The sequence below is a fragment of the Apteryx mantelli genome, chromosome 16, assembly GCF_036417845.1.
Source record: "Apteryx mantelli isolate bAptMan1 chromosome 16, bAptMan1.hap1, whole genome shotgun sequence".
Classification (NCBI taxonomy): Eukaryota; Metazoa; Chordata; class Aves; order Apterygiformes; family Apterygidae; genus Apteryx; species Apteryx mantelli.
This window is the reverse complement of record NC_089993.1, coordinates 19,152,408-19,171,049: the sequence shown is the minus strand read 5'-3', so window position 1 is coordinate 19,171,049 and position 18,642 is coordinate 19,152,408. Positions and strand designations below refer to the sequence as shown.

At 47.1% G+C, this 18,642-nt stretch overlaps 1 protein-coding gene across 1 annotated transcript in view; it reads left to right on the top strand.

Moving 5' to 3' along the window:
• CACNA1H (calcium voltage-gated channel subunit alpha1 H) overlaps positions 1-18,642 on the top strand; it is a 255,797-nt gene that overhangs the window by 153,645 nt on the left and 83,510 nt on the right. Inside the window, exons 8-10 of the mRNA XM_067305989.1 lie at positions 5,252-5,344; positions 7,345-8,131; positions 12,468-12,880. Of these exons, the coding sequence (XP_067162090.1) occupies positions 5,252-5,344; positions 7,345-8,131; positions 12,468-12,880 (1,293 nt within the window). The remainder of the gene's footprint in view (positions 1-5,251; positions 5,345-7,344; positions 8,132-12,467; positions 12,881-18,642) is intronic.

Sequence of the window (18,642 nt, the reverse complement as noted above, 5' to 3'; positions counted from 1 at the left end):
CAAGGGAAATGATGAGATAAAAACATGGGGAGGGGGGGAAACAGCAAAAAACAAATAATCATGGCAGTTCTCAGCTGCTCTTCAATTCAGCTAATTGATTTTGATGCAGATAATGTTCACCTTGTCCCCAAAGGACCCAACTTAGACTGAAAGGCTGAGTGCTAATTATATATGTTAATTAAGATGAACACTTCTTATGCAGGTCTCAAAATGCTTTGGAAATGTGTGGGATCCTCTATATCATCTCCTGATTCAGCCAAGCAAATGTCTGCTTGCGTTGAACAAGGACCTGCAATTCTGAAATCAACCACCAAGGAAATCTCTCAAGCCATCAGAGCTAGGCTTTTAGGGTTTTTGAGTAGAGCGGGGGATGATAATTTTGGTTCCCATACTTAGGGAGGATGTCTCTACAAGTGAAGTTTGTTCAAGTAATCATGGAAATGAAATCTTGCCATGAGAAAGATCTGGCCTCAGGGCTAAGCTGCATTCAGCTCTTATAATCTTTTCAGCTTCACTTCACACAGTAATTTTCCAAACTTTCTTCCATTGATTAGTGGCACCTCCAAGTTGATTTCTATCTGCAGTAGTCCATCTGGCACTAACCATTAGTGCTTTATAATATACAGAAAATAATTCAGTGTTTGACTTTACTAATTGAAGTAGTTTGGGTTGTAGGGTGTTGGGTTTTTTTTTCTGGGTGATTCTTTTGTTCTTTCTCTTAACTGACACTAAAGCAAAAAATAACCTGCTCTTGAATGGGTTATAGCCAAGAACTTGCAAAAATTTTGGCAGAGTGTAACGACAAGGATTTTTATGGTGAAAGCTCCTTGACATAGTAAACGAAATTGTTCTGCAGAGACCTTTCAAGTGACCCCAGAAAAAACCAAAGTAAACCGCCTGTCTCCCTGGGAACACTGAGGAGGTCTAAGTTAATTGCCAGTGTCTTTAATCTGCATCTCCCTTGTGATTTTCATTCTGGAGTTTTAGATTGATTCTGATTAGCTCAACTAGAAGACCTGATGCTGTCCCCAGTTCTGCTACTATAAATCAGAGGAGCATCTTTGTTAGAGCAGATTATTGTGGCATGAGCAAACCAAGAGAATCAGAATCACAGAACAGAAGATTCAAAAAAAAACCTGATTGTCCACTCTCATCCTGCTCATATTAATGTGATGATTGAGGAATGCATGGATGGTTCTGAGCCAGAGATCAATGAAGTCAAAAATCTGTCTTTCCATTCACCTGAGTGAGCTTTCAATTAAGCCCTTGCACTGATGGGAGAGAGGATCAGACACAAGACTCAGGGCTTTAGTACTGAGCCATGTAGATATTAATGGGAGTTGAATGATTTATCCCATCCATTCCCATGCTGTGCAAGAGGTAAAGGACTGAATGAGCAGCCAAGGAGAATTGCACTGGGCATCATGCAGGATCCCCCGTTGATTAGAACAGCACCTCTGTTGTCTGTCCAGAACCTCGCTCCTTCGAAGACAAAAATCCTTTCCCTGTGCTCGGAGGGCAACTATTCCTTTCCCTGTGTGTCTGCAGCATGTGATTACAGTTGGCAGCACCCTGTAGGACAACCTTGCCAATCATCTTAATTGAATCTTTCAGCTATTTCCCTGCAGCTGCTGATTTTAGCATGCCACATACCTTGCACATCTTTTTCATCAGAGCAGAATTAGAAAACGTGTTTCTTGCCACCTTATCTCTGTTGATAAATAATTGTATGTTGCATTTATTGGAAGCTTTGAACTGGTACATTTGGAGGGGCTGTTTAATATGTCTGTCTGAACGACCATGACTTGAACAGAATTTAATTACTGAGAATGGATTACTGAGATTGGAAAGCACAGGAAAGGTGCTCCAGGTCCTTGGAAGACATCTATGAAGGGCTTGGAGGGCCAAATGCTGGAGCTGTAGTCAACTGGATTAATCAGACTGGAAACTGAAGAGAAGAGCAAGTCGTTTCTGCTTAGTGAAGTAGGTGATATTACATTCAGGGTGCCCCAAAGGAGGAACAGTAGGAAAACAGTGCTGAAAAAATACATCAGTGTTGTTGGGAAAATAGAGTGAGTTCTTAGCTTTCTCTCTGAGTTCATCCGGTCTGAGAATAAATGTCTAGGATCAAACTCTGTACTGCAGCAGTGAATCTTGCATCAATGCAGTTTGCCTTTGACTTCCTTCCAAAAAAAAGTTGAATTCAGTTCATGGTGTCTAGACCAGCTGTTGGCAAATTCAAAGTATCTAATTCCCCTTTATACCAAGGCCTTGCTGGGGGTATGCAATGGGATCTTAAATCAGGTAAAAATACACATTTAAGGTTATTTGCAGCACTTTATAGGACAGCACAAAAAGGTCCTTAGCATAGCAAGAATAGGCTGAAAAGTCATAGAGACGGTTTCATTTCAGGCAGGTGGTCATGTATGTGTGTCCTCCTGCATTTCTCTGACCTATTTGATTAAAAAAAGATGACAGATGTCTGTGAGCACACTCTCTTACAGGACTGCTAGTGCGCTCTAATACTCAGCAGCTCAGGAATCCTTCCCCTAGGTACTGCTGCATTTATACTGGGTGATGAGTCCAAGAATGAATCCGCAAAGATGCCAAACAGGAGAACAAAAGCCCAGCAGTCTGTCTATTCCTTCCATGTCCCTTTGGTTTACAAGTGAGTAGTAAATAATGCAAATTCTAATTACATCTTAAATATTCTGGGAGCCGGATGAGCATTTTCAGCCCTCCAGAGGAGGAATGTGGTATACTGATTGATTCTCACTGAAAATGCTGTCTAGCATGCAAGAAAAAACCTTCTATAAATGTTTGCTTGGCCCTCACTCTTTGCTCAGCAGCTGTTTCCCAGGCGGGTGCTGATAGTGCCTGCAGAAGCCCAACAGCAGAGCAGCCCTCAGGTAACTCCTTTTGCAGAGAGGGTTCTGTGTTTAATCGTTTTAATACATTCAATTTGAGGATTGCCAGCCAAACGCAAATTCAGTGAAGAGGTGTATCCAATATGTTTTGGGTCCCTGGGCTCATTTTTCATCACCAAGTGTAAGTGAATGGAGCACCTGTTACAGCAGCTGTTGCAGCCTGACTCTAAAAGGCCCGTCTAAACAGAGCAGGGGAAGGTGGAAGACAGAAGGGAACTTCTACAGCACTGAAAAGACAATTTCTTAGGTAGCTGGCAGTGATTTGGTTTAGCATTGTGTCACCTGCCAACTTGATCTCCCTGGTTTCTCCATGAACAGCACGAGCATTGAGCGCGAGAGATGATCATCTGCCATGCACGGCCCACACGTGCAAGGGACATGGATGAAAAGCTTTGATTTCTATAAATGTTTCAACCATGTTAAACTAAAGGCAGAAAATGGCAGTTTGGGTTTGACTGCCTGTCCGTTTCATACCACTGAACAGAACAATTACTGCCAGTGTCTGCCCAGACAGCTTAACCTATTCTCAGATTCCGGAGTGAAAAACATCACTTGCATCCACACAATACACATCTGCTGCTGAAAGCTTTCTACCACAGATTGATCTGTGGGGTTCGTGTTGACCAAAAACAATGCCTTCGTTTTTGTTAAAAGCATGCTAGGGAAACCTAGCGTTGCTTTCTGACATCGATGCATCACCAGCCAGCAGTGAGGTTGTGATATGAAGGGTTATCTAGTGCGTGCAATGAGGAACATGAGAGGTGGGTGCAATTTGTGTAAATGCAGCCAGCATGTCCTCAGACCTGGTTGCTCGAAGTCACTAGCAAAGCTGACAGAGTACAACAGCTGCAGAGACAAGTTTTACCTGCTCCCTGGCAGACCATGTTTATTGGTTTTAGAGTGGGACTGTATGTGCCAGCCTGTGGCAGAGGTGGTGTCAGCACTGAAGATGGGCTGCTGCCCACCAAGCCGCACAGTGGGTGTTGGGAAGTGGGTTTGAGAACTTATTGGTGTCTCTCTGTAGACATCACCACAGTTGACTTTACAGTGAGAGGAGTCAGGAGCATCTCTTTCCCAGCACCCATGAGCTGTGTGCTGATGCAAGGTGCTCTGACAGTCTCAGGGTGGCCATATGTACCAGGGCTTGTGGTTACAGCAGTGCTCTCCCCTTGCAGATATCATATGCCAAAGATTCATGCTTCTTTCAGCTCTGTGAGAAAAAAAAAAAGGAGAAAAGTGTGGGTGGGGGGATCATAGCTGCCTTCTCTGCAAGCGTTTTCCTCTGATGCTCCATGTGTGAAAAGAAACTCATCCATTCACTGCCTCAACAGCCAATAGTTTATGGATCTGCTTTTCCTCGCTCTCCATACAGACAGTCCCCTACACCATTTAAGCTTGATCCTTTCCTTATCCATAGCAAGCTAATTCGCATGCTCTGCTGGAGCAGACCAGCATTTCAGTTCCATCATTGCAAACATGGTTCAAATCAGGAATGACGCCATTGCAACTGGAGGCAGCAGGCAATCCTCGCTTTATGCTAGGACTTCCAAGGCTGGCACTGGGCATAGTGAATAGGGCACATCAGTGCAAGTGAATTCAGAGACAGGAGCTTTGATTTTGTTGGAAGTCGTGCTGGAGTTTCAGCTCCAACACTAGTAGCAAGATGACACTAGAAGTGTTTGGTATGTTTTAACTAAATAAAAAGTGTAAATTACATGGCAGCATTCGCTTTGCTCTGCACACAGCCTGTGTGGTGTTAATTAAATCCTCAGCTTCTTTTTTAGTGGAAGGAATATTGAGAAAACAAGTCTGAAATCAATTCTCCATTTAATTAAAGTAACTCTTTTCCATTCAGTTACTTTTCCACCATGATGTTAGTGATGTAGTTGTAATAGTGAGCCAGTAGGTATCGCAAAGAACTGGGTTTTACAGAAATAAAGTTGGCGTAAAACTTAGAAATTTTACAGGTAGCATTACAAAACCAGGAGGCTAAGGTAAAAGCCCATATCTCTGCACAGAGAGGCTTTTGCTTTGTTAAAACTCCTCCTTGGAAGTCCTTTGTGCTGGCTCAGAATCAGCATTTCAGATGTCCTATTGTATTGTCTTATCATTTTAATCATGGCAGGTTCCTGTAGAAACCTCAGGCCAGTCCATTGGTCACATACTGCTGCTATCCTAAGCCATCTGGGAAAAGTGCAGCAGGTTTGGATGGATCCTGAGAGATGCTGTGGAGTGATGAGTATCAGGCATTAGCAGAGGATTGATGTTTACAAACTTTGTGGTTGACTCTTGTTCTTACACTTTCTTTCTCTGTCTTCCTGTAGGTTATAACCCTGGAAGGATGGGTTGACATCATGTATTATGTGATGGATGCACATTCTTTTTACAATTTTATATATTTTATATTGCTTATAATAGTAAGTATGAATTGTGAGATACTCCCATTCCCTCTCCTTGTGGGGTAAAGCTGTTCCCTGGCCTTTTCACAGAGGAGAGCTAGCTGGGATTCAGAACGGGAGACCTCCCTTCCGCTGTAAAGTGTAATCATGCAGGTTGTGATTACTGCTGTGGAGACAGGTTATTGGCTAGAACAGGCTCTGTCCTTCTTAGCGTCACATGTGATGTGTAGTCACAGCTTGTCAAGCCATACGGTCTTCTCCTCCCATTTATTCTCCCGGTTTTGGTCTTGTCACCTTGATGCGTCCTAACTATTGTGCCTCGGCCAAGCAACTGCTAATGAGACCAAAATGCAGAGAGGCAATGGCTTTTCTTCCTTTAGCCTCCTCAACGTGCCAGAGGACAGCTCATTTCAATGAAGGACCCTCAGAGAGCTGCTAAACTTCACCTGAGCATTTTAAATAATGGTAGTAATAGCAGTGCATCTTTCTGAGGTCTTAGGTGCTGTCATTCCTTTAAATATATATATATAGTATTATTCCCTGGAGGAGTTTGAGGTTGTCCTCTGAAGCTTTCATTCCATGTTAGCAAGGTTCTTTTTTTAGGATGGAATTGGGGATAGAGCCTTCTTCAGGGGGCTACATTTGTGGAAAAGTCAACCATTCAGGTCAGGAGGAGGGCAGAGGGCACAGAAAGCAGAGGGAAAAGTACCATGTAGATGTCAGGTAAGACATGAGATGGAGGCACTTCAAAGTGCTCTTGTGGCTGGATATTCTTTATATACAACCCCATCATTATCTCTGTGCTTTCGAAGCCCTTGGGAGCTCTGGATTGTGAAGTCAAAGCACCACGGTCCCCAGTAATGGGGAAGGTGTAGATCTGACCACTGTGAGAGTTCCCCTGTAGTGGACAACATTCTGAAGCCAGTGATTTTTGAGCTTTTAGCAATGAGCCATGCATAGTAGAGATTTCCTCTTCACCCTCTTGAGCCCTTCTCTACATATGGATCCTTGCAGAAAAGCCAGAAGTTGACTAATCCCCAAGTCACTTGGAGCTGGGAATGGCACCCTAGCTGCTTTCCAAATGGTATCCAGACTGATATTACAGATTGGAGAATAATACTACAGACTATCTCCTGCTGGTTTCCCCTGAGGATTCATCAGACAATGGCCCAGATTAAATCCGTACGTTTCCTACTGAGCCCAGCACAGAGGTTTGGCTATGTAGGCAGTGGCACTTTCTTGACGTCAGTCCCTTTCACGCCTAAGGGCGCTGATTCTCTGATGGGAATATTTGACATTTTCCTTTGGCTGATTTATGAATTCAAGTGGTGAAAAGCCAGTGTGTGGACTTACCAGCTGAGAGAAGGACACAGCCTTAGGTCACTTTACATTCTTATCCTTGGGACTACATTTCCAAAACCAGATATCACTCAAGATCATGTCAACTCAAGACAGGCAATTAATCAGGCCTTTCTAGGAGCACCAAACCTCCTGGAGATATATTCCTCTGTGTTACAAAGAGCTACAAGAGAAAGGTGACTTCACGGACATATGGACCCTGACTGGCGTCCTAGAAACCAGGGTATGCTATACCAGGGCATGAAATGACAGAGGAAAAGAAGAGGCAGCTCCAGTACAGCACGAATTGGACTTCCAACATCTTTCCTTGTGGGTTGGCTGGGTATTTCCTAGTGGTCTGCTTTGCAGTGGTGATAGATTACATTGTTTTTCATACACCCTGCGTTAGTAGCAAATGTGATCATTGTTGGGGGGAGGAAAGTGGTGAAGGCTATTGTTAACAGCTTTCTTCACTATTGCCAAAATAACTCAACACGGTTTAGGAGCAAATTTAGCAGCTCAGGCACATGTTAATATAACATTTGGTGAACAGACTCTGGGATTTGGCATGTCTGGAAATCTTAAGATTTCTAAGAGCCGCACTTCAGTCCACGTGGTGACAAAGTGCATGTGTTGCTTTGTAAAATTGCTGCTAATTCCTTTCCCTGTGTTTTCTCCAGGTTGGTTCCTTCTTCATGATTAACTTGTGCCTGGTTGTGATAGCAACACAGTTTTCTGAAACAAAGCAACGGGAGAACCAGCTGATGCAGGAGCAGCGGGCCCGTTATCTCTCCAATGACAGCACAATTGCCAGCTTCTCAGAGCCAGGTAGTTGCTATGAGGAGCTGCTCAAATATATCTGCCACATCTTCAGGAAGGTGAAACGGCGGACAATACGCCTGTACAACAACTGGCAGAGCAAGCGCCGGAAAAAAGTTAATCCCAACAGCACCACAAATGGGCAAAGCCGCCGAGGCAAAAAGCGCATCACCTCCATTCACCACCTCATCCACCACCACCACCACCATCACCACCACTATCACATCAGCAATGGGAGCCCTCGGGGGCCACGCTCCAACCCTGAGATCTGTGATCTGGAACTCAAGGTGATGAAACCTGGAGGCCAACTGATGCTTCCCTCTCCATCACCCAACTTGCAGAGCTCTGCTCCTCCTCCAGACTCAGAGTCTGTGCACAGCATTTACCATGCTGACTGTCATGTTGAAGGACCACAGGTAAACTGTAAGTCTTCCAATGCCCCTGCAAGCATTAAACTGACCACTGGACTCTCCAACCATGGCAACATGAACTATCCTACTATCCTGCCTTCTCCAACTAGCAAAGCTAGTTCCGTTCCAGTTCCCAAAGGAAAGAAGAATGGTAATTCACCTGTGGCCATGGTTAATAGCCCAGTAAATTTGGGCACGGATCCTTATGAGAAGCTGCAGCAACTGGTAGGAGAGCATGGTAAGGGCAAAGGCACTGATATGCTTGCTTAGGAGAACTGGGCAAAGGGAAAATACTTTGATGTAATTAGTAGCAAAGAGCTGGCACAGGCTAATGTTCTCCTCTCTATGGCTGTTCCAGGAACCCAGGTAGGAATCATACGTGATCCCATTATTGACCCTGCCATTGACCTGCCAGTGGTTTGGGGAAAGTTCCCTTTTCCTCCATTTTTCTTATCTGTACAATGCTAACCATGGTACCCTGTAACATCTGGGTATCAGGATAGAGTATACTTTCGGCTCTCTGATTTAGGTTCTTTCTGAGTCATCATTTTTCCTGTCATCCTGCCTACTCTGTTAGGCAAGAACCTGAAATCCCCAAAAAGCTGCAGTTCCATGGGTTCTTATGATTCAGGGTTCACTGGAACATGGGACCAGGAAGACACAATCTTCCAATAAAGTGGTCCTCAGACAAAAGTACTCAAGACGCTAGGGTGTTAATGGTAGCCAAGGAGGCTGCTGGAGGTGGAGGCTGTATTGTGAAAGCCGTCAGAGCTGAGTATGGAAGCCAGGAGTAAGACAGGTTAAGGGGCTGGGAGCTCTATTCCTTCTGTCCCTGTATTTGCAGTGGTTGGGTAAAGCAAGGTGCGGGATGATCCAGGCAGCAAGTTCAGGCCACTGCTGGAGGTCTCTTTCCCATGGTCACAAAGCATGTATTTTTGAACTTTTCTCATGTGCTCAGTGATACCCTGGAGGCTCTCCCTCTGTTCTCACCCAAGCATAGGTCAGTGCAGCCCCTGGCATTTCGTCTGTGATGAATGACAGATCTGCTGGCTGCAACCCTGCAGCAGATAAGCCCCAGCTGCTGGGAGATGGTACCTTGAGAGGGAAGAGCAGGTGGAAGCTGGTGGAGAAATAGGAGGTATAGAAAGTGGAAGATATGTACAACAGGATAGCACAGAAGGAACCCACAACAGAGGCTTCTAGAAACCCCTAGGGCTCCTGAGCCTCTGGATTTCTTTTTGGCAAGAAGGAGCATGAAGTTTGGAGGAAGGATCATAGTCACTGCAGGGTCCTGCTCTGTGCTAGTCCTCAGAGGATGCGTGTGAGGGCAGCAGTGTAGCAGAGCTGCAGGCCACCAGGCTTCCCCTCTCCTCTTTCCCCACGTGCAGAAGAAATGTAGGGCTGAGTGTTATTGCAGACTCAGAGCTCCCTTCAATCTAAAGGAAGGAGAAATATACCTAGATCTTAGAAACTCTATTGTACTGCTGTCACATCCCTGTCTGTGCAGACTGCAGCCACACCAGTGTTTTTAGTTATTGTAGTTTTATCTCCATTCTTACAAAAATCATCTGCTGCTGAAGTCATGATTACATGCAACACTTACCTTTCCATTTTGCAAAATGTTTCCAGTTTCTCAGCTGGAACTAAATGCTGAAAAATAGGAGTCTTAAGCAAACAATACAAAGTCAGAAAGAGCTATTTTCTATTTTTTTCAATCTCTTTAAGCCAAACTCATTGTCTTTTTTTTTTTCCAGAGCCTGTGTTTTCCAAAACTGTTTATGTGCGTGTGCACAAATACAAATATTTATCCTAGTGATGTATGTGCTGAAAAAATACCAAGCATAGCTTGAGGCGGAGTCACGGTAAAGGTTGCTTGCCAAATAGGTTGGGTGACTTGTCTTTGTTAATATTTTTTTCTAAGTGACCATACAAAAGGGTAAAGCAAATTGTTTATAGAAATTGCCTTCAGCAGACATTTCTGTACTTTTCGGAGCTTAGCAGGAGGGCAGAAGGGAGCAAGGTTAGCTGCAATGTTCTTCCGTTGTTAAGCAAGGGCTTTATATGAATCACTGGTACATCTTTAACTATGCAAGTTAATGAAGGTTATTATGAGAACGTGTATTTACCTTGAGATAAAAGCCCAGGCACAACAGAAGTCTGGAACTGGGAAACCAAGGACGAGCAGAAGAGCCGTTGCTTGGAAGGTGCTGCTCAAGGCAGAGGCTTAGTCCTCTGTGCTCACAAGGGGCTCTGTTGCCTGAACTCTTTCCAAGAGAAGAAAGCACCAAATCTCAGTCACACCTGCAACAACCCAGGACCATTCTAATGATTTGGGAGATTTTCGTGTAGCCTGCAGTGGTTCTTTGAAAGCCTGAGGCTGGATGCAGTTGTTATTAATAATGCAAAAATAGTATCCTCTTTTTATAGAGGCATTTCAGCCCTGAGGATGCCAAAATGCTTTAAACAAGTCCCCTGGAATTGTTTATCTCTCACAGAAGTTTAATCCTATCTAGGTGAAGCGGGTGGACACGGCAGCTGTTTGTTGGTGAAGGGCAGGTTTTCTGGCACTGCAAAGAGCACAAGGGCTGGGGGGGGACGCACGTCGGCCAGGGTCCAGCAGGAGACCCTGTCACGCGATGTGTCTATGCCCAGGTCTTCCCCTCCACGCCTCCAGCTCCTCCGAGCTCTCCCCCCTGCCACACCAACAGGACGGAGTCATTCGCTCCCGCACAGCATCCCTCTTTGTACAGCTGTGCACGGACTTGTCTGCCCAGGGTTCACGAGGATCTGTAAGTGCCAAATAGGCTAGCTCCAGCGTGTGTAGCCATGCTAGGCACAGCTCCCAGCTGATGCTTCTACATCCCAGCCTGAGCTTAGCAAAGGAGCTGCGTTACGTCCCTGCCCTGTGCCAGGCAGGGAAGGTGAAGGGAGCTTGCAAGTTCCCTCCGACTCTCCTGGCCTCTGTCTCTGTGCAAACGGAGGGCTGTTTCCCTGAATCCCCCCTCCGCTCCCATAAGTCAACAGGCAGAGTCTGTTCACTGCGAGACTTGTGCAAGGGGAGCACACGAGTGATAATTGAGAGCATTAACAAGGCATTAGCAGTGAGGGCACTCACAGCCCCAGCTGGAGACAAGGTTGGTGTCTGCTGGGAATGCTGCAATTGTGGCGGAGAGTATTCTCTCCCCTTCTTTTGTTGTGGAATTGAACAGCCCAAAGTACAGCCTGTTCCTCCGAGTTCTCGTGCCCTGCAATGCTGTGAGGTTATTTTAGCAGGCAGCCAAGGAGACTCTGGTATTTTGAAGACATCTGCGGCGCCAGTGCTTTTCATATAATTTTTAACACTTTGATAGCATTCAGGACGCCTGGTGAGCCCACGGCCTCTGCCATCCGTGCTACTGTGGCTGCTCCATGGTCTTTTCTCGTCAGACTGGTCTCGTTCGGAAACACGGTGCTAATGTGCAGAGTGCTTCCAGTGCCGCACGCAGGTTGATTAAGAGGGAAAATATTTCTGATCCTTTCAGCGTCTTTGACGTAATGACAGTGCCCTCATGCAAGGCTGTCAGCCTTGTTTCGAAGGCCAGGGGTATCTGAGTGACATTCAGGAAAGTAAAGTATATTCTGATTCTTGTCACAACGCCGTTTGCAAGCATACGAGCAAACCAGTGTTTTATTTTGCTTTCTGCTGCCTTCTCTTTAAAGACGTCCCCAAGTGTCAGCCAGGAGTGGCTGAAATCAGCACTGTTGCTGCTGGGCAAGCGCCAGATGCCTGGGCCCGGCGCCAGGAGCAGCCGCTGCCTTGAGCCTGGTCTCCCCGAAATGCGCCTGGGCGTCCCCGTCCCGCTTCAGGGCAGCAGCTGCTTCCAGAGGGGGGAAATCTCACCTGCACTTTATTTCTCTGAACCTCAGGGAAGGCTTTTGGTGACGCTTACACGGCATTTTGTAGGCGGGATCGTGCACGTGCTGTATTGCGTTCCTTTTGGTTCATTAATTGCCATTAATTCAGTACCTAACGACCACTTGAATAACCCCCGTTATGGCTGGGCTAGCTCAGCCACATCGTCTCGATACCCCAGTTCTGTGAGGGCAGCCGCACCACAAAACATACATGGCAATGTCTTTGGTTTTAAAATACCCTGAACACCAAATCCTATGCCTGAGGCATGGGCTCACCTGAGCTTTATTAAAAGCTGAAGTGCAGAAGGAGGGGTGAAGGAGACCGAAGGGACTGCGCGGCTCTCCGAGCCGAGACCCCCGTCCGTAGCCACCTCTGGTCCGTTTTTCCCCTCTCCCTCCTCGTTAGCACCAAAATGGAAGCGCTGTCTAAATCACGCGTAGCAGCTTGATAGCGCTCAGATCACCGCTAATGATGTTAGACTGGTGAGATTTAATCAAAAGCAGTTGAAACTGAGCGGTGTGCCAGCCAGCCTTCCCCCCGACAGCGGAGCACAAAATGGCTGCCGCACCGTGTGGAGAGAGGCCCTGTGGTGGGGGCGAGGGACAGGCGGAGGGGTCGGGGCGAGGGGAACGGAGGGTCGGTCGGCCGCGGCGGCTCACGGCGTCTGTCCCCCTCGCAGGTCTGCGGCGGACGCCCAGCCGGCTCTCGGGGCTGAGCGTGGCCTGCCCGCTGCCCGGCCCCCCCGGCGGCACGCTGACCTGCGAGCTCCAGAACTGCCCCTTCTGCGCCACCATCCTGGAGGACCCCGAGTTCGCCTTCAGCGAGTCCGACAGCTACGACTCGGACAGCAACGGCGTCTACGAGTTCACCCAGGACCTGCGGCACGGCGACCAGCGGGACCAGCTCCAGCAGCAGCGGGGCCGGAGGAAGAGGAGGAAGAAGAAGCCCAAGGAGAGGAACAAAGTCGCCCGGCTCTGGAAAGCCTTCGGCAACAAGCTGAAAAGGATCGTGGACAGCAAGTACTTCAACCGCGGGATCATGATAGCCATTCTGATCAACACGCTGAGCATGGGCATCGAGTACCACGAGCAGGTGAGTGCGGGGCTGCCCTGCCCAGCGCCACCGCCGTGCTTTTCTCTCCGCGGCGCCGTGCGGGTTTCTGGCCGCGGTGGATCAACCCACCCGAGTGCCGGGAGGGCCCCTGGCCCGGCGGCAAAGGGGCGATTCGGGCATCGGGGGGGAAGAGCCGGCTGTTTCTCAGCAAGCTTGAAACACCATGTGAGGCAATCTGGCAGATTTGTGACGAATACGAGCGTCTTTCTGCGTGTGGCAAGGCTGGCAGGTTGCTCTCCAGACTCCCGAGCTGTGGAAAGTTTACATGGGTGTGTTAGGACACGAAGGCTCGGAGCCTGGCTATGCCGAGTAAGTTATTTGCTGTGAGTTATTCATAGGAGCAGGAACTGTTCTGGTGAAACGGCCCCTCTTATCTGTGGTTGATGGTGCACAGCGATGCGTACACGGGAAGCTGATTTCCTCGAGACCTCCACCTCGTAACACAAATAACCTGTGCAGAACTTTCTTCTCTGTGTTTTGCCTCTGGACCTTTAACTAAAGACTTAAACTGTCGGGCTAAAAGCAAAAAAAAAACTGTCTGTTTCTCCCTTAAGGAGAGGGCTCCGCACTTAGCCCCAAATGTGTAGTTTGATCTCATAGGGCGCAAGTAGATCTTTCTTCTAAGTGTCTGAAGGGAGGAAAGAAAAATCAGGCTGTTTCCAGCATTCGTCTGAACATCATGATGGCAGCAAGCAGCACTGGCAGCTGAGGACAGCTTGTCCTTGCTGGCTGATTGGAGCTGAAGGGCTGCACAGTGGGAGGGGGACGTGAGTCATCTGAAGATCTCCACTTGGGCACTCTATGGGAAGCTTTGCTTTTCTGTGCTTGTCTTTCTTGCAAAAACTGATTACTTTCAACTGTTGTCTGAAGATGTGCTCTGGAATTTTGCATGCTGTCTCTGCACAAGGTGCAGAAAATGCTTCCCAATGAGGCCGGGCAATCCTCGTGCTCGTTTTCTGTGAGGTAGATGGTCACAGGTTCATCCAGCGCTCTCCCCAGATCTCCAGTGCAGAATTGGGAGTAGGTCACAGTTATTTCCAAGGGTAATCCTCCTCTCTGCTGCAGTCTGTCCCTTCAGAAGTGAGGAGAGGCAGGCAGAGCACCGCAGTATGTCCAAAGGCAGGATACGATGCTTTGCATTTTCTTCTCCATAGTTTTCCGAGGAATCACAGTTCCTGCTAGGTACTGTGGCAAAACAATCCCCCAAAGTGCTGCGACTTCGTTTTCTCCCCACTTACCTGCTCGTAACCTCCATAGACTTTGCTATGTGAGGCATATTTTCTTTCAGAAAAGCAAATACTCAGATGAAAAACATGAACAACAACAGTGCAACAATTAACTAGTTCACACGTACAGTGGAGAGGGCCTAAACCCAACACAGAAATAACTGTCGCTGTCAGCTTTCTGTCTGGCTAGTTGTTTCACAACAACTCTTAAAACTGGGAAATACACCTTGTCAGTCACCTTTGAATAGAAGCATTCATTCCTCACAGCGGCTGCGTTTCTGCACGGATACTCTTTGTCAGATGCATATGGCTTTGTCAGTCTTTGGATATTCCCGTCGTGGGTGCTGGGGGAAAACCTGAGACAGGCTGCCATGAGAAAGCCCAGGGATTGCATGGAGTCTGTCCACGATCACTCGTACAAAAGTAAATTGTGATAATTGCATCCTTGTTCCTGACAGAGTAAAATTCTAGCCTGCAGGTTTATATTGGATTTTACCTTGTAAAAGATTTGCTTTAAACCATCTCAAAGCCAATGGCAATAAAGATTCTAAAGCTTTTGGCTAAAGATCATCAGACTCCCGCCAGCTTTGCTCGCAGGCACTGCCCAGCTTGGGCCCAATAAAAGAGGAAGAATTTTGAAGTGAAACCTGTAAAAGTTTCTCCACGTGCCTGACTGCAAAGTGTCTCCGGTACACAGCAGGGGTAGCAAGCAGTGGAGCTGTCGGAGCCCAGCTTCTGAACACCTCGCCCAAGCCGTCTCTATCAGCAGAACGACCTCCAGGGCATCGCCTGAGGCTGATACACAATCCTAAAGCAATAGAAAAATGCCTCTGGGCTCCCAAACTGTTTGGCCTGAAAAGTTTGGGGCAACTTTGAGCAAAGCGGGGTGATTTCAGATCCTGAAGCCCTCCTCGTGTGAGAATTGGCTGCAAGACTCGAGGTGGGGGACTGGATTTGTATGGAGACACAGAGCAGTTGCCTGAACAAAGCTGTCGCAAACCTGTAGTGTGTTGTTGGGACAGGGGGAGGTGAGAATGGGTTGTTTTGGGTATGCCATGCTCATTGCCAGAAAAAACAGTTTAATTGTAACTTCCTGGTTACTGAGTGATAGATGCTGCCCATTCGCTCTGCACCTCTGTTCAGAGTAGGTGTTATGCAGGCGTGAAGGTGTGAGCCTTTCCCGGGATGTTAAACCAGCCCCAGGTACTACCATTGCTGCTTCCTTCATTTTCCCAAGCGCAAACCCAGATGCTAAGCCCCAAGTTGTAAGGCTTTAGGAGCTGCCTACAAGGAGAGCTACTCTGTGTTGTTCTCCTGGCTCTCCTCCACCTTCCTCACCTCCCCCAAGCTGGTTGGTGCTATCCAGAGAGTGGAGTTAGGTGAGCTCCCTTGGGATACACCTGCGGTCTGTGTGTGCTGACAGCAGCGTCAACAGGGTACTCCTCATCCCTGAAGCCCTGCAAAACATCACCCACCATGGAGACGTTTGCTCTGGGTGGAAGAGTTTAAGCAGGTTCCCTGGCCTAGGCTCTTCCCCACTTGTTCTGCTGAACAGCCAGCAACTAGTTGCATCAAACTGGGCTAAAATCAGTGCAACAGCCACCAGGGAGCCCTCCCCATACCTCACAGCCTGTAAGGAAATGCCCAGTCCCTTTAAAAGAAATCATTAAACAGCTGCTTGCTTTTCTTTTCTGACTTCTCTGACTTTATATAGTCATCAGTAGCTTTGTAGATAGGTGGGCACGCCATATTCATTTTTATTTCAGGGTGTTGTTCAAAGCCAAAGCATCAATCGTGTGAGCGTGTGGGAGGGGTGGAGGGTACTGAACAACATATGGCAATGGAAGATAGAGCAGTACTAGTCCTTGGTGCATTATCTCGCCTTTCATCCCGGGACATGGCTCTGCGAAGTCTCACGGAGCCCTCTTGAGGCAAGCGAGCATTATTGTCACCATCTTCCAGATGTGGAAATTGGGGCCCACAAAGGTTGCGAGGTGCCGGGCTGAAGGCAAAAGCTCATGTTCTTCCCTGCTGGCCATCAATGCAACTGCAGGACAGGGTGATACCTGGGCCATAGTGGCTCTTTGGTAGCACCCTTTGACAAGACAGGAAGGTGACTTGTGTCTGTACTGCTACAGTCACAGATGCTACCTCAGGATAAATAATAGTGACCTGTTCATATCCAAATCCCCTTGAGGCTCCAATAAGGGTTTTTATGAGGATTTGAAGCCCAGGGCAATCTGCTTGCACAGTTGCTCTGGCTGCTTTTTTGGCCAGCATAGCTGGGATCACCCTGTTTAGTGCCCGCAGCCCATGTGCACTTTTAAGGCAGGGATCCTGCCTTGTGGCTAAAGGCATGACCAGAGCAACAGGTTACTCGTGGGGAAGGAAAGGACATGCTAGAGCTGCATTGCACAGAGAGGCCCTCTAACAGTCCTGCTCTTCGCAGAGGCAGATTGAGGATTTCATGGCAGCATAGCCACTTTGTGGCAGGAGATCCGGGTACCAGGAGGCAGCTGATGATGGGAAGTGCGTTTCTTTGGGACTGCAGTCATTAGCAGCAGTTGGATCCTCCCTCATAGCGCATCCGTGGGGTTAGCAGCCGGCTCTGTCTCCAACTGCCACATTGTACACGGTTGGTAATTAGGAGGTTACAGGATGCTGTTAGTTAGTTAGCAGCATGACTTGTATTTCAAAGGTTAATTGGCTGCTTTGGAGTTCCTTCCCCTCCCCCCCCCCATCTTATGCTTTATTTATTTATTTATTTTTCCATCTCCGGTACAAGTAGGCACTCCCATAGATGGGGAAAGTCAAGTACAAAGAGGAAGGCAATCCTTGCATTATTCTCCCAGGCAATTTCAATAAACTGGATGATATCATTCCGCATTTGTTGCAGCTGACAACTCTCTAGAGTATCCGAGAATGGGCCATGGTACTGCAGCGACCAAGCCAAACTGTCTAGTTTCCCAAGCAGGAATAATGCACTCCAAGAATATGACCTCTGCCATGCCCTTGGGGCAACGTAGAGGCGTGCCTCGTACATGCAAGTCCTGTTCCAGGAGCTGCATTTCAGCTGCCACTGGAAGCTAATCCCTTTTTGCCCCACAATCAGCTCCTGTGTGTGCTTCACACACTGGTCTGAAATCATAATTGCTTCTCCTTCCATCTGCCTCTGCTGCAGGGCCAGTTCAGCCCTGGTAAAGAGTGGTGGACTCAAATCCTTCTCATCTGTTACTAAGGCCATGCCCCTGCCTCAGATGTAGAGCTGTGATGTGAATTAGGGAATGGATGAGACAAGAGCTTAGTCCTGCAAGGGGAACTCAATTCACAGAGCCCCAGGTGTCCAGTAAAGGGATAGAGTCCTGTTCGTTTGTCCTGGAGAGCTGCTGGCATTATCCCTGCAGACTAGTGAGCTCTGAATTCCTCCCTGAGGACCTTTAACTGTTGTGAGTTTGGGAGGAGAGACCCTACTTGGTTTCCCAGAGGAGTTTGCAGGACTAGCTGTTGGTAATTGTAATGATTCCACATAAAAGGTTCAATTTACATCAAATGGCACTAGAAATGCTATTTTATATTCACTTCTCAAAAGAGAAGTACAAATTAATATTTGTTCCAAGCTATTGCTGTTCAAAGGGCTTTTAATTGGCTTTCTGATCCCTTACTTGTGGCATGTTTCATTCAGAGCAGCTGTCTTTGCAGTAGGTTGGAGCTGACCTTAGTGGGCACCCAGTGGTCCATGCTGATCAGGCTAAAAGAAGTACTGGTTTTGAGTAGCATATTTTATTATTCTGGAGCAAAAGTAATTCTGTGTGATTTAAGGTAGCAACCAGCTTCTCTAGTGATGCTCTATTTTAGCATTTGTCAATTTTGGCTTGAAAAATTGGTTTGGCTTGGAAAACTCAGCATTTACTCAGAAAGCAGAGGAGAATCTTTCAGCAGTGTTTGAAGCAAATTGCTTAAATTGCTTTTGAGTTGTGAGTCAATCAAATATTATTCTGATTTGACATTCTGACTTTTAGCTAGCAAAACTTGTTGACTCTTTGAACTTTCTGTATGATTCAGTCTTAGGAGCTCACACACTGGCTGGGCTTGAAGCAAACAAACTGTTCCTAAACCAAATTAGAGATGATTTTTTTAGGGTAGAACTCTGAGTAGGAAAAGGAGACCAAGTCTTGGCATTGGTTTCCAAGGAAGCAGGATTTGGTGCTCTGCTTTCCTGGGACATGGCCTCCGTGGGACTGGCCGTTGGATTGAGGGGCAGCATTCATCTGCGCTCTGAAACCAGCCCCGGCTCTGCCCAGGACGTGAAAATTCAGCCCAATGTGTTTGTGCTTATTGCATAATCAAGGTGAGATTCATTCTGCCCATTATAGTTCTTTGTTCTATGTATATGGGCTTTGTCAGCAAGAAAGTAGGGATAAGTATTGTCACTTTGTCTTGTGCCATGAAGTTATTTAGAAGTACAGCAGCAAAACATTATTGGAAGATTGGAAACTGTTTTTCTTTCTCTTTTTG